The sequence below is a fragment of the Mobula birostris genome, chromosome 23 (assembly GCF_030028105.1).
Source record: "Mobula birostris isolate sMobBir1 chromosome 23, sMobBir1.hap1, whole genome shotgun sequence".
Classification (NCBI taxonomy): domain Eukaryota; kingdom Metazoa; phylum Chordata; class Chondrichthyes; order Myliobatiformes; family Myliobatidae; genus Mobula; species Mobula birostris.
In genome coordinates this window covers 12,658,859-12,674,933 of record NC_092392.1, presented here as the reverse complement: position 1 = coordinate 12,674,933, position 16,075 = coordinate 12,658,859, and the positions used below count along the sequence as shown (strand labels likewise).

Sequence of the window (16,075 nt, the reverse complement as noted above, 5' to 3'; positions counted from 1 at the left end):
TCAAGCCCTGATCAATCTCTATCTCAGAGTGCTAAAGGAAATGGCCCTGAAAAGAAAGTGGTCATCTCCAGAAACTCTTTGTACTCTGGAGCAGTTTCTGCGAACTGGAGGTTAGCAAATGTAACTCCACTTATTTTTAATGCAAAGAGGAAGGGCGGAGCATGGAATTGTATATATTTAAGATAAAGTAAGTCTAATGTTGGCAGTGGAGAAAATTATGACGTCTTTTTATTGATACTTGAAAAGTGTTGACAAGATTTAACAAAGTCTGCATGGGCTTGTGAAAGGGAATTAGTGCTTAACAAATCTGCTGGCTTTTTGTTTGGAAATGTAATGCGTAGATCAGATAAAGGCGGATCAGTAGGCTAATAGAAAACATTTGGGATAAACCTTTTCGGGGAGGCAGGCAGTAACTATCTGGATACCACAGGAATTGGTGTTTGGAGCCTAGCTGTCCTTTGCGCATCTCCCTGATTTCAGATGCAAGATCTACATGCCGCTTTCCCTCATGTCCACGTGAGCCAATGTTTTGAGGATAGCGGGTGGGATAGCTGTTGATGAGCTGTGAAGAGGATGTAGAAAGGCTCCAGTGTGACTTTCAAAGTTGGGTGAGTGTGCAAGTGCTTGGCAGAAGCAGTTTAGTATGGACAAAGGAGATCATCTGCTTTGGTGTTTAAAGATGGAAAGAGTGTTATCTGGCTGGTGGTAGGGAGAAAGGGAAGGTGTGAAAAGAGCTGTGTGTCCTTGCGCCCAGGTTACCGAAAATGAGTGTTGGGATGCAGCAAGCATTCAGGAAGCCAAGTCGCACATTAGGATTAGGGCACACAAACAAGGATGTCTTGCTGCAGCTACACAGGGCTTTGGTGATCCAACCTCTGGAGTGAGAAAAGATGTTTCTGCCATGGAGGGAGTGTAGCCAAGTTCAAGCCAACTGATTCCTGGGAAGGTAGCACTGACATCTGAAGAAAGATTAGGTCTGCGTACACTAGAGTTTAGGAAGATGAATGGAGATGACAAAGAGACCTCTAAAATCCTAATGGAACCACACAGACTATATGCAGGGAGATGCTTCTGATGGCTAGATAATAGAACTAGGGTCAAAGTCTCAGGATTTGGATTATTTATTTAAAACAGTTTAGGATAAATTCTCACCTAGAGGTGGTGAACCTGCAAATTCTCTACCACAGAAGGCAATGGAGAACAAATATTTGATTCAAGCCTTGGAGGAAGTAAATTTATTTCATGATGCTGAAGAGCATTCGGGTGGGCACAGTGACTTAGTGGTTAGTGCGGTTGCTTTACAGTATCAGAGATCACTGATGGGGTTTCTATTCCTGCCGTAGTCTGTAAGGGGTTTATAGGGGAAAAAGAAACCTAAGGCACAATACAGGCCCTTTGGCCCACAAGGGTTTGTTCATTCTCCCTGCAACTGGGAGAGTTTCCTCTGGATGTTCTCATTTCCTTCCACACGGCAAAGATGTTCAGGCAGGGATCACGAGTTGGGGACGTGCCATATTAACGCTGGAAGCATGGTGACGCTTGCAGGCACAATCCTCTGACTGTGTCGGTCATTGATGCAAGGTTACGCCTTTCGCTGTATGTTTTGATATATGGCACACGTGAATGAACTAAAGTTGATCTTATTTGTAAGAGATTTGGTGATGTTGTGGGTCTGGTAGCCGGGAATGGTCAGCCAGGATAATACGATAATATTATCTAAATTCCTGCTTTGTTTTTATTTTTGCTGATCTTCATTTAACACACCCCATACACATGCTCCATTGTACAGTGGGGTTCCTATCCCACACCAGCCGGGGCTCCCCCTTCAACCGAGACGGACTCACTGGCTGCAAACCAGCTGTGGCAGCCTGCAGGCCAGTGGATCGTCTAAACTTGGACATGAAATGGATGCAATAGTTGCTCATGAGCATGTTTTTGAAGTTAGTGGTTAGTGACACATACCAGGCTCTCAGACTGTTAAATAATGTAAGACACTGAAGAAAATGGGAAAATTCATTATATTGGAAACCAATCAAAAAAGACCAGGCTGGCCTTGGCTCTCTGTCTTGAAAGGGAAAGACTGATCTAATAGAGGCTTTTAGCACTGAGTTAGTAGAGTGGATGTAGTGAAGGTGTTCCGCAGTGCACAAACGGGTCCTTGGGACGACCATGTCTCTCAATCATCGGTATGCACCTACACTACCGCAATCTGCAAGCAGTCGAAAGATCAGGATTAACCTAATTTCTCACACGTTTATTGAAGCATGCGGTGAAATGTGTTGTTGGCATCAAATCAAGTCAATGACCATTGTGCTAGGGTACGTTCCTCGCTGATTTGTTTGATGGAAACGACGCATTTCACGAGTCTTGCCTCGCTTCTGGCACCAACATAACATGCCCATAACTCGTAACCTTAACTCCACATCTCTGGCATGTGGGAGGAAAGCGGAGCAGCTGGAAAAAGCCTACACAGTCATGGGGAAAAAGAGCACGTACAGACAGCAGCGGGAATTGAACCCCGATCGGTTATCGCTGGCAGTATAAAGCGATTGCGTGATCTGCTACACCACTGTGTCACTCTTGGTCTATCGCTCTCAATGTCATGGCAATTCAAGTGCTTGTCTGGATATCCTCCCAGACTTCGCTCTCCTAGCTGCCTCACCCCTGTCACCTCTGTCACCTCTGTCATTAGCAGAGTTTCAGAGTATTGCTTCTGTACGTTTTGGTGAAGTGGAGGAAGGAGTGTTATCCATGAGCTGCTGTCAGAAGTAAGGAGTGACCTAAGGGCAGTAAGATGCTTGGGCTGAGTGATGTCACTACAAGTAAAAGTGCTGATAGGTGGGTTGCTCTTTTTTTAAGCTGTTTATTTTTGTTTGGTGGTTTAATTTATTAGAGGGGCAGGGCACCTCTGACTGACGGAATACACATCCTGTGTCGCACAGAAATTTCGGGGCAATTCCTGTATTTTGGACAGACGCGAGTGCAGGACATGTTGGCTCAGGGAGTCTGGGCTCTGGGTTTTGGAGCTTGGCTGGCGGCTGATGATGTGGTCATGGTATTGAGTGGATAACATGTTTCTGGAGATGACTGTCCCTTGGCTCAATGGACTGACTGATTGTTTGTTTAGAGAGTAAGTACAAAATAGGCCTTTCCAGCTGCACCACCCAGCAACCCCCATTTTAACCCTAGTCTTGTCACAGGGCAATTTACTATGACCAATTAACCCACAAACCAGCAAATCTCTGGGCAGTGGGAAGAAACAGGAGCACCCAGAGGACAGGCTTGAAAAAAAGGAATGTAGACTTTGAGTTCTTGTGGGCTTCTACATCCTTGAGGGATGAGCTGGCTAAATCAGTATTTGGTCCTCAGTACTGAGGGGAGAGGTTTTTCCCATGTGCAATGCATTCAGTGCCAATGGGTGAATCAACTCTGCAGGCAGGGAGGAGAGCAATGATAGTGGAAGTATCTCTCGGACAGTGCTTCTGTGTTGCAGGTGTAATTCTGGGATGGTACCCTACCACCCTGGTGCCAAGGTAAGAATACCATAGAGTGGCTCAGCAAACTGTGCAGGGGAAGGCTGAAATACCAAGGGACCTGGTCCACAATGATACTAACAACGTAATGTATTAAATATAGAAGTAAAGTAAAGGCATCCGTTAGTCTTCCGAGACCATGGATCTGCGCCTGGAAAGTCTTCACGCTCCAGGGCGCAGGCCTGGGCAAGGTTATATGGAAGACCAGCAGTTGCCCATGCTGCACGTCTCCCCTCTCCACGACACCGATGTTGTCCAAGGGAAGGACATTAGGACCCATACAGCTTGGCACCAGTGTCGTCGCAGAGCAATGTGTGATTAAGTGCCCTGCTCAAGGACACAACATGTTCCCTCGGCTGGGGCTCGAACTCACGACCTTCAGGTCGCTAGTCTAGTACCTTAACCACTTGGCCACGTGCCCACACTACAGAAGTAAAGATGCCCTGCAAACAGATTTTAAAGAGTAATGTTATGCTTCTGGTGCCACACTGTAGGTTTGCCTTGTTTAGGGAAGCTTTTATGAACCAGTTTGGCATGGGGATAAGAAACTGAACCTAGACTGAGAAGGTAGAAAAGCAGGGGATGATATAGAGGGTTTAGAGACAATTGGACAGAAAAATGCCAAATGGAACTTAATCCAGAGGAATGAGGTAATGTATTTGGAGCCGTGCATTGGGAAAGAGAATACTCCATGGCAGAAGTATGGTCATAGATCTTTAAAGGTAGTGGTTAAAAAGCCATATGGGATTCTTTCTTTTATTAGCTTAGAAGAATCTAAGAGTAGGGAGGTGATGCCAAAACTATATACAATGCTAGCTAGACCACAACTGGAGTTTCTGTGTATGGCTTCTGGTCACTACGTTTACAGGAAAGATATTCTTCCACTGAAGAAGGTGCAGAGGAGATTTTGAAAAAGTTGCCAGCACTGGAAAATTTTTGCTGCGAGGAAAGATTGAATATACTGGGGTTGTTTCTTGGGAGCAGACGAAGCTGAAGGGGAAATCCGATTGTGCTGAATAAAATACTGGGTAGGAAGAGTATTGGTGGAGAGGTTGCAAACAAGGAGTAAATTCAATTGGTAGAAAGATCTTTATGATCTCTTTAAGAAGGGAGGAAGACGAAAGAGGAAATTATACGCCAGTTAGCCTAACCTCAGTGGTCGGGGATGGTGTTGGAGTCTATTATTAAGGATGAGGTTTCGAGGTACTTGGAGACTAATGATAAAATAAGTGAAAGTCAGCATGGTTTCTGTAGAGGGAAAACTTGCCTGACAAATCTGTTGGAATTCTATGAGGGAGTAATCAGCAGGGAGGACAAAGGAGAGGCAGTGGATGTCATTTACTTGGATTTTCGGAAGGTATTTGATTAGGTGCCTCACATGAGGCTACTTAACAAGATAAAATCCAATGGCATTCCGGGAAAGATACTGGCATGGATAGAGGAATGGCTGACAGGCAGGAGGCAGTGAGTGGGAATAAAGGGGGCCTTTTCTGGTTGACTGCCAATGACTAGTGGTGTTCCTTGGGTCAGTGTTGGGACTGCTACTTTTCACATTGTCAGCGATTTAGATAATGGAATTGATGGCTTTGTGGCAAAGTTTGCGGATGATATGAAAATGGGTGGAGGGTTAGGTAGTGCTGAGGAAGCAATGCGATTGCAGCAGGACTTGGACAAATTGGAAGAATGGGCAAAAAAGTGGCAGATGGAGTATAGTGTTGGGAAATGTATGATAATATATTTTGGTAAAAGGAACAATAGTGCGGACTATTATCTAAATGGGGAGTAAGTTCAAAAATCAGAGGTGCAGAGGGACTTGAGAATCCTCATGCAAGACTTCCAGAAGGTTAATTTACAGGTTGAATTTGTGGTAAAGAAGGCAAATGCAATGTTGGAATTCATTTCAAAGGGAATAGAATATAGAAGCAAGGATTTAATGCTGAGGCTTTAAAGGACACTACTCAGGCCGCACATGGAGTATTGTCAACAGTTTTGGGCTCCTTATCTCAGAAAGGATGTATTGTCATTGGAGAGAGTCCAGAGGAGGTTCACAAGGATGATTCCGGGAATGAAGGAGTTAACAAATGAGGAGCGTTTGACAGCTTTGGGCCTGTACTCACTGGAATTTAGAAGAATGTTGGGGGCATCCCATTGAAAATTACCGAATGTTAAAAGGACTTGATGGGGTGGATGTGGAGAGGATGTTTCCTCTGGGTAGGGTATGGGGGTATCCAGAACTAGAGGGCACAGCCTCAAAATTGAGGGGTGACATTTTAGAACAGAAGTAAGGATGATTTTTTTTTAGCCGAAGAATGGTGAATCTGTGGAATGCTTTGCCACGGACTGCAGTGGAGGCTAAGTCCATGGGTATATTTAAAACAGAAGTTGTTAGATTCCTGATCGGGGCATCAAGAGATATGGTGAAAGGGCAGGTGTAGGGGGTTGAGTGGAATAAAGGATCAGCCATGATAAAATGGGCTGAATGGCCTAATTCTGCTCCTAGGTCTTTTTTCAGCTGAAAGTGGTACCCCATTGCATGGGAAAAGTACTGGGCTGTGAGTTACAGCTTGATGAACTAGGGCTGATGGGTGGGATTAGTGGTACTAATAGTGGTGGGAAATAGGCCATTCAGCCCACTATGTCCATGCCAGCCCATGGGCACCAATGCAGATTGGGCTGCGTAGAACATTTTAGACTGGCAGGGATGCAATTCATTGCAATGGATGCCTGTGTTTCTTCGGATTTTTTTTCGGGTTGAAGGAGCACGTGCTATGCAGCTGTTTGTTCAGCCCAGTGAGTTTAATGTCTGCAGTATGGACGTGTTTGTAGAAAATCAGAGACATAACCACTTGAGTGAATAAATGGAAGGCAAATATGTTAGTCAAGTTTTGTGGCTAGCTTGAGGTATTGAGAGTTGTCTGGTTTGTAAGTTTTTTTTACACAAGACATTTGCTAAAGTAAGCATTGCATAGCAAAGTTGAAGTGGTTTGGCTGGGGAACATAAAGCTGTAGAGAGTGATAAACTAAACCAAGGAGACGTACCGAATGGTGATCTAGGGTTAGCACAAGAGTTGTTTTAATGACTCTGGCATTCCTATAGTTGATCAGTTCAAAGTTTACAGGTCACGCAAAACTGAAAACCAATGTTGTGGATTAACCACAGAAACTGAGTCGTGGGGCAAGTAATCATTCATGCATTGAAGAGGGAAGTGATACATTTTGGATGGAAAACCAAAGCCAGTGTGAGCTTAATTGTCATTTTATGTTTTACTGGCTGACTAATCTTAATGCATATGTAACCTTTGTAGTCGACATACACTCAGTGGACACTTTATTAGGTACAGGAGTGGAACTCAGTGCGGTCTTCTGCTGCTGCAGCCCATCTCTTTAAGGCTTGACATGTTGAGCATTCGGAGATGCTTTTCTGCACACCGCCATTGGAACATGGGGTTATTTGAGTTACAGTCACCTTCCTGCCAGCTTGAACCAGTTTGGCCATTCTCTTCTGACCTCTCTCATTAACAAGGTGTTTTCACTCAGAGTTGTTGCTCACTGGAATTTTTTTTTTTTTTTTTTTGGTTTGTTTTTTGCACCGTTCTCTGTAAACTCTAGAAACTGCGTGGAAATCCTAGGCGATCAGCAGTTTCTGACATGCTCAAACCACCCCGCCTGGCACCAACAATCGTACAACAATCAAAGTCACTTGGATCATGTTTCTTTTCCCCATTCTGATGTTTGGTCTGAACAACAATTGAACCTCTGCCCATGCCCGCAGACTTTTATGCAGTGAGCTGCTGTCTCAAGATTAGCTGATTAGATATTTGCATTAATGATCAGGTATATCTTATAAAGTAGCCACTGAGAGTAGAGCCTAGAATTTGCTTTTAGGATATTTTGGAATTTGCTAAGTTTCATAATGTTGCATTCTAAAGTTTACAAAGCATGTATAGCTTCTGCATTAGTGGGATAGGTTCCAAGCACAGCATAATTATACAATAGCAAGATGATAATGAGGGGTGCAGGAGAGGCTCACTACTGTTTCCAGTGATGAGGTACCTTTCTGGTCACGGAAAGGTCAGAGAAGCAGAGAATTCTTCTCTATTGAAGACGAAAGGGTACTTGATGGACTTTTATTTTTTGGGGGGCAGGCTTTGTGACCAGGGGACAAAGATTTGAGGTAAGTGACGAGCACTAGGCAGCTTATGGAAAGTGATTTGAAATGCATTGCCTGAAAGGGTCTGGAAACGGATCCAGTTGCAACTTGTGGATGGGAGCTGAATAAACAATTGAAGGGGGAAAAAGAAAAGCTGTGAGGGGAAAAGAGCAGGGACAAATTGGCGAGCTCTGGTAAAGAATTGGCACAGCAGGAAGGGCTAGGCAGCCTGTGGTATACAACTTCTATGGAGATTTGGTTTTGAACCATATACAGTCTTATTGTTCAGGTTAAAAGTCACCGATAATCTAACTGTATATAATTATTCCTTGTTAGGGTAAACTCCCTACATACAGAGTTGCTATTTATTTGGGGTAAAGGTTATTTGGTACAACTCTGCATCAGTTTATTCAGGATAACAACTATTTAGTGCAATTGTACATTTTAAGAGCAAGGGCTGTCCATTGTTTAAATATATGGGGACATAGTTTAAATAAATAATGCTTTCCGTGAATAAAGGATGGAATTGTCGTTAACTTAGGGAATGGGTTATTCACTGCTAGTGAGTTGGTTGTTTGGAAAGGTAGTTCCTGTGTGTGCCTGTATCCTTTCATGGTAAAGTATGAATGAATCTTCAGTGAAGCCTTATGAGCCTCTGTGTCAGCTTGTGTCTCAACAAATAGTTTGGACTTTACATCACCTTCTATCTGTGCGGAATATGTGTGCGGACTAGTACACTTGCTGCACCTCACTCGCACTTGCTTTTTCTAGTTAATGCTTGCTACCCCATGTCTTGCACTCTTAGATAGCAGAGTGGGGCAGGGAATTGGATAGGAATGCAGGGAGCTGGAGGCAGATGGCTGATATGATCTGGACAAAGGCTGCAAACTGGTGGAAATTTGAAAAAAAAAATTTTTTTTTTTTTTTTGAAATTTCTTGCCTGTGGAATATCTGACAGCAGTATTCCTTTCTGTGACAGCAGTAAGGGTCACTGGGAGCTCTGCCAAGCCGGGTATAGTGTTGGAGGAAATCCTCCTGTATTCTGTGTCGGGAGGGGGAGGGAAGCACTAGCTCTCAAATCCTTGGGATCTGCTGCCTGACTGCACTGGAACATTAGTGAAAATATCATTGCTGGCTGTGGCCCCAGCCTGCAACTCCCAGATGAGTGAGAGTGATCTCTGCAACAGCTGGGAAGTTGTGGCTCGCAAGGAGAAAATTACTCATGGTGGGGCGGGTGGTTCCAGCACTTGTTTTGATCAAGCTTTGAACGGTCACTGGCCACAATTCACTTTTAATTTTTATTCAATGTTGTAATTTTACTGTGAATAATACCTGATTTATTGGGAGAGCCACATGAGCTTGAGAGAGAGAAGTGTGAGTGAGTTGTTCCTGCCATTTGATAAGATAAAGCAGAATCGTTCCCTTAGTTGCACTTTCCTGCAATAACCTAGGCCTTAAGTTAAGTTCTACAAATACTGATTCCTGCCTTAAATATGCTGAGTCTCCACAGCTGTCTTGTGGAGAAATGTACCAAAGTTTCACGAACCACTTGGGTGACAATGTTTCTTGTCTGATGTGAAGAGGCTGATTCCTGGCTCCAAACACTGCAGCAGGGGAAACCTCATTGTTATCAAACCTCGTGAGGAATTTGAATGTTGTTTGTTGTTTTCGTGAGGAATTCGAATGTTTCAATGGAGCCACATCTCGTTCTTCCAAACCTGAGCATGGGGCCAGTCTACTTCATCCTGCTTCATGTGACAAACCTGCCATCCCATGCCATTGCTGATTCTATCCCCATGAACTACTGACATTTCAACTGTACAAGGGCACTAACATTTTTTGTTTGGCGCGTGCCTGTGTGCGTCCGTGATGATGTCTTTTTCATAGATTTTACAAGGCGCGGAGCGAGAGAGAGACTGTGTGGCGTGCCATTCCTCACACAGACATTTTCGCAGTATTTTCCCTTTATTTTCCGGGGTCGAGTTGCAATCTCGACACTCAACCCAGCACGGCTGGGGAGCAGACCCGACTAGTTTCGAACCCGGGAACCTCCGCTCCCGGGTCCGGCGCCAATGTCGTTGTGCCACCAACCGGCCCTTCCTTTTGTTTTTTTTTAAACCATTTATTAAAAGTCAATTCTAGTTCTTTTTTACAACCAAAATGATCACATTGTTTCCACATTTCGTTCCATGTGCCACGTCGTTAACAGGGATGGGAAATCTATGGCAGATGAGGAGGTATGGTAGTGTAGTGGATTTTCATAGCACTCTATAGCACCAGCAGGCTGAGTTCAATTCCTGCGCTGTCTGTAAGGAGCTTGTACGTTCTCTCTGTGACTCTGTGGGTTTCCTCCGGGTGCTCTGGCTTCCTCCCACAGTCCAAAGACGTACGGGTTGGTAGGTTAGTCGGCTGCATTGGTGTAATTGGGTGGTAGTAACCCACTGGGCCAGAAGGGTCTGTTACCGTCTGTACCTCTAAACAAGTGAGAGGGCACCCGCAAAATTTTTTTCAGCTCTCCACGTGCAGTGCTGACCCTCAATTCTTTAAAAACCCCACCCATTTTAAAAAAAAGATGCATAATGATTATCTTTACCGTCAAGTGAATCAGCAAATGGTTTTTCTTTTACAATCCAAGAGCAGTGAGATGTTTTCACAGGAAATGTCCCACACCAGCTTGGAGCCAGGTGGACGGTTGTCAGAACACGTGATGTTGGATGGTATATTTTGCAATCCTTGCATATCTTAAATGGTTACAATAACAATACAATTTAGAAATGTGGTTTTAATTCTTTTTGAGAAGGTTAATATTAATAATTTTGGGACAGTTTCTAAATACTTCAGCCTGTCTGTACTTTTATTAGTAGTGAAATAATGAATACATATAAATAATTTTTTTAAAAAAAGGCCATAATTATTTTTACTAATTTATTAATGTGTGATAATCTCTGCTCAAAATTACTATGACGTGTGTTTTACAGAGGGATATTGCCAATTTGGGTACAGACTCTCACCAACCCACAACCTTGCATTTTCTTTAGCCTGCCGAAGTCTCATTGACCACACTGCCATCAAACTTGCTTTCATTAATAAATGATGTCCTTCCTCCAAAGCATCAATGTGAACAACTGAAGCTCATTACTGATTACTGCAGCAACTTGAAAGCTCACAGCCAAATTTATTCTATTTTCTGTCCATTCTCATTACTCAATCAGGAGAACCTTTCAGAAAGTCTTAATACACAACCACTGGTTCCTCCTTTCTCTTCTACCAGTTAGATATCCTTTCACTTCCTTAGTAGGAAAAGGCTGTATCTGTTACTATTGCTGATGGTGAAGTTAGGAATTAATCTTGGATGATACTTTTCTGGCACAGTATTGGTTAGTTACAGAGCAAAACATCCTCTCCACTACCTAATCAAATGCTCCCAATGCAGACTACACCGGTTTTGTCAAGTTTCTTATCATTTAGCTATATAAGTGTGTACCATCAAACGGAACGACGTTTCTCCTGACCAAGGTGTATAACACACATATCACACACCAATAATTTAGGAAAGTAAGGATGAAATCTACAGATGAATTGCGCATAAAGTAAGGGGAGAGATTCAAGTTGTAGTCTTTCCGAATAATTTCCTTGGATCTTTTTAAGTTTACTGTGTCAACCCATTCATGTGCCTTTCTGTATCTGAAGAAGACAATATCACTGGCATAATGCATGTCATGAAATTTGTTATTTTGCAGCAGCAGTACATAATAAAAATTACAATACAAAGTGTATAGAAACTAGAAAACCTACAGCACAATACAGGCCCTTCGGCCCACAAAGTTGTGCTGAACATGTCCCTACCTTAGAAATTACTAGGCTTACCTATAGCCCTCTATGTTTCTAAGCTCCGTGTCCCTATCCAAAAGTCTCTTAAAAGACCCTAACGTATTTGCCTCCACCACCATTGCCGGCAGCCCATTCCACGCACTCACCACTCTCTGAGTTAAAAAACTTAACCCTGACATCTCCTCTGTACCTATTCCCCAGCACCTTAAGCCTGTGTCCTCTTGTGGCAACCATTTCAGCCCTGGGGGAAAAAACCTCTGACTATCCACACAATCAATGCCTCTCATTATCTTGTATACGTCTATCAGGTCACTTCTCATCCTCTATCGCTCCAAGGAGAAAAGGCCGAGTTCACTCAACCTGTTCTCATAAGGCATGCTCCCCAATCCAGGCAACATCCTTGCAAATCTCCTCTGCACCCTTTCTATGACTTCCACATCCTTCCTGTAGTGAGGCAACCAGAACTGAGCACAGAACTCCAAGTGGGGTCTGACCGGGGACCAGGGTATATAAGAAAGAAAATTAAATTGAATAAGTAGTGCAGAAAGAGTGGGGGGGGGGGGTGAAATACTGAGGAAGTGTTCGTTTGTTCACTGTCCATTCAGAAATCTGACGGTGGAGGGGAGGAAGCTGCTTCTGAAAGGCTGAGTGTCTGTCCGTCACCCGTACCTCCTCCTCGATGGTAGCAACAAGAGCAAAGGCATGTTCTGGGTGGCGAGGGTCCTTAATGATGGGAGCTGCCTTTCTGAAGGTGACCTGTATGCTGGGGTGGCTAGTGCTTATGGTGGAGCTGGCTGAGTTTACAACATTATTGCAGCTTTCTCTCATCCTGTGCCGTGGCCCCTCCATACCAGACGCTGATGCAACCAGACAGGGTGCTTTGTCAGCTTTATTACTGTCTGAAGTTTTAGTGTTGAGTGCTAACCAAAGTCCTGATTTGTGTTTTGCAGACAGCAAGGCTATTGTGGATGGGAACCTGAAGCTTATCTTAGGTCTGATCTGGACTCTGATCCTCCATTATTCTATCTCTATGCCCATGTGGGAGGATGAGGATGAGGAAGATATCAAGAAGCAGACTCCCAAGCAGAGGTTGTTGGGATGGATCCAGAATAAGATCCCACAGCTGCCCATCACCAACTTTAACCGGGACTGGCAGGATGGCAAGGCGCTGGGTGCCCTGGTTGACAACTGTGCACCAGGTAGGTGGGGCAGAGGGTGGTGGGGTTAGTGCAGTTATTTCAAACAAGCTTGGCTTTTAAACCTGAGTGTATTCTGGTGAATTAATGGAAGATTTGCTTCAACTGGAAGGTAGCTGCATTATGTGCTCAAGGTCATGGAAGAAACTGACAGTATCAGTAAGGTCATAGGATTTTACAGATGTGTAGCTGCACAGAAAGGTGTGGGTTAACATTGGGATTGGTGGCAGCATGGTTACGTGTTGAGAATTTTGATGTGTTTGTGTTGGGGACCTGCACAAACTGCTGCAAGTTGTGTTACATACAACAACATGAATCCAGACAGTATGTTGGCCTTTATTGCGAGATGATTTGTGTATTAGGGTAGCGATGTCTTGTTGCCATTTTGCAAAAACCTGGTCTGACTGTTCGTAATAGTGTGCTCCAGTCTGCTGTCACTTTGAAGGTGATTATATGTCATGGTACAGGGAGTGCAGTGATCGTTCACCGGATAGGCTCCTGGTTTGGTAGATTTGTTAAACAAGATGACATTACAGACATGAGGAAAACCTGCAGATGTTGGAAATCTAAAGCAGCATGCACAAAATGCTGGAGGAACTCAGCAGGCCAGGCAACATCCATGGAAAAGAGCAAACATTCAATGTTTTAGTCTGAGACCCCTCTTCAGCAATGATTGAGCAGATTGGGCTGTTTGCTCTCTGGAGGCTTGAAAAATAAGAAATGATCTCACTGAAATGTAAAAATTTCATGCAGGGCCTGACAATGGATATGGAGATGACAGTTTCTCCCACAGAGTTATCCAGAACCAGGGGTCACAGTCTCAAAATATTTTGTTGGCATTTCAGAATATGAGATTTCTTCACCTTGTTAGTGAGTCATTGGAATGCTGCACTCTGGGTGGCCTGTGGAGGTTTGGCAGTTAAGTCTATTCAAGAAAAGTTGATAGCTTTTAGATATTAAAGGAATCGAGATGTATGGGAGTTAGTGTTGGAAAGTGAAAGGTCAAATGTGGTCTTAATTGACAGAAGAAGCAAAAGGGTCAAGTGGGTTACTCCCACTTCTCGTTGTGCACAGCAGCGCCTCATGCTTCACTTGACACAATTTCCCAGAATGACTCAGTTGGTGAAGGTGACCATCGAAGGCTATGAAGTAGCAGTACTGTGGACGTGATGGAGAACTGGGACCTTCCCGAGAGCCCACGAAGCAAAGGGATGGGTTTGAAAGTGCTGAACTGGCAATGTTGGAAATGTTTAGCAGAGCAAAATACAATTAAGGATAAAGAGAACCAGATGTGAGCTGGTCTGGCACAGTCCCAGCTCCTGCTACGTTACTGGTCAGGAACAGGGGTAGTGATGCTGGTTGCGTGTGCAGCCTGCAGTCGGGATGATTGGCGATCAATCATGGCACCAGCTTCACTGACAGCACGGTGCTAATGGGAGTTTTCTGGGTCCTGGTCCACGGTTATTGCACTATAGATGTGTGTGTGAGATCTTTTATGTTCCATTGTGTTTGAGCAGAATAAAGCTACCCAGAACTAGGCCGATAGAGTGAACTGGTGATGTTGGAAGTGTTTGACACCCAGTGGTTATGGAGGTTGAGGTTTTTGGTGTGTGGGTTTTCTCAGGGATTCCACGCTGCTTTGTTTCTTCATTTGAATGGTGTTTGTTGTGCCCGCAGGTCTGTGCCCCGACTGGCAGGATTGGGACCCAAATCAGCCCGTGGGCAATGCCCGGGAGGCCATGCAGCAAGCTGACGATTGGCTGGGGGTTCCTCAGGTGAGTGTCTTCATTCTTTGTATCTGTGAAGATGCCACAGAATCTGTGGAGCAAGTTCAGTAGAATCTGTCTCCTGCGCATTTTTTTTTGGATCCAGACATCGCTCATACTCAATCAGATCTTCAAATTTGTCTTCTCCCCCCCCCCCCCACCCCTCTTGCTCCTCCAGGCATGCCTCTCACATTTGATCTCTCACCCCTGATCTTTGCTCTCTCTGAAGGTAATTGCCCCTGAGGAGATTGTGGACCCCAATGTAGATGAGCACTCGGTGATGACCTATCTCTCGCAGTTCCCAAAGGCAAAGCTCAAGCCTGGTGCTCCACTCAGGACAAAACTCAACCCCAAGAAAGCGCGAGCTTATGGGCCAGGTAAGGACATTCCTCTCCAAGTGATACCATAATTCTTGGCCTAGTGACTATCCAGTACCTTTCTCAACTGTTTCCCAGGATAACTGGTGTTCTGTCCAACTGACCTGTACTAAAGGGTAGTTTTCTGCCTGTTGTATGTCCTTCCAGCTAGGTTAAGGGACAGCAGAAGATGAGTTAGGGCAAACCCTTGGACTTGGGGAACGGTGTGTCAGCGTGACCATGTTCTTAAATCAGGTGTGGGGATAGTGGTGTCCTTTGACCTGGTAGGAATGTTATTGTGATAGTGCCTCTTGTATCTGATTCTAGGTATTGAGCCACAAGGTAACGTAGTCCTAAAGCCTGCAGAATTCACAGTGGAGACAATCAATGCTGGTCTTGGAGAGGTCCTGGTGTTCGTGGAAGATCCTGAAGGCCACACTGAAGAGGTAATGAACGTGCTTTTTGGTAGTTGTTTTCAGCAATGGATATTGTTGAAGACTGTTATTTAATGCTCATTGCTACTTGCTCCAAGGGGTTTATTGAAACTATGTTTTATGAATAGAGGAGTGGAGTTGACGACATTACTGAACGTGTCTGATTCAAGATACTGGTCTAGCCCTGTTTTGTTCTGTTTTTTGGGTTTACTATTCAGTTTTTTTTCTTTTTGGGGTTTTTTTCTTTGTTTATATATATATTTTTTCTTTTTATTTTTTTATATGACTAATTTCATTATGAGTTTGGGAGTCTATTATACCTATGTTACTTAATCTTTTTTGTATATGTTTATTAAGATTATTTCAATCTCTTTGTATCAACATTGTTACTGTGTTTATAATTTTGAAAATTTAATAAAAAGACTTAAAAAGAAAAGAAACTATTTTTGTGTTGGGATTGTGTATCCTGAAGTGTCTGGCCAGGGAATAATCCATGCGGAGCAGAATGACCATTTTACTTTCTTTGTACAGGCAAGAGTGGTTGCAAACAACGACAAGAACCGCACTTACTCTGTCTCCTACATACCCAAAGTTGCTGGACTTCATAAGGTAACTCTTTGATCAGGTCAGCCAGGACGAGCTTCGTCTCACACTTCATACCTCCCACTGGCGTGCCCTGTCCTTGAGCACGGGATGTAAATTGCTCCACTCGGATATTTGGAATTCCTGCTGGGTTTTTCCCCCATCAGTAATGTTTGGGAACTACGTGCCAGAAGCTCTTGGGTGAAGCTAGCCCACTGATGGCACTT

General features: G+C 44.0%; 1 protein-coding gene across 7 annotated transcripts in view; it reads left to right on the top strand.

Annotated features, from left to right (window-relative positions):
• flncb (filamin C, gamma b (actin binding protein 280)) overlaps nt 1-16,075 on the top strand; it is a 66,534-nt gene that overhangs the window by 6,455 nt on the left and 44,004 nt on the right. For all 7 annotated transcript variants that reach the window (XM_072240995.1, XM_072240994.1, XM_072240998.1 and 4 more), the window contains exons 2-6: nt 12,465-12,713; nt 14,388-14,485; nt 14,706-14,853; nt 15,160-15,278; nt 15,798-15,875. In XM_072240995.1, coding sequence (XP_072097096.1) covers nt 12,465-12,713; nt 14,388-14,485; nt 14,706-14,853; nt 15,160-15,278; nt 15,798-15,875 — 692 coding nt within the window. The remainder of the gene's footprint in view (nt 1-12,464; nt 12,714-14,387; nt 14,486-14,705; nt 14,854-15,159; nt 15,279-15,797; nt 15,876-16,075) is intronic.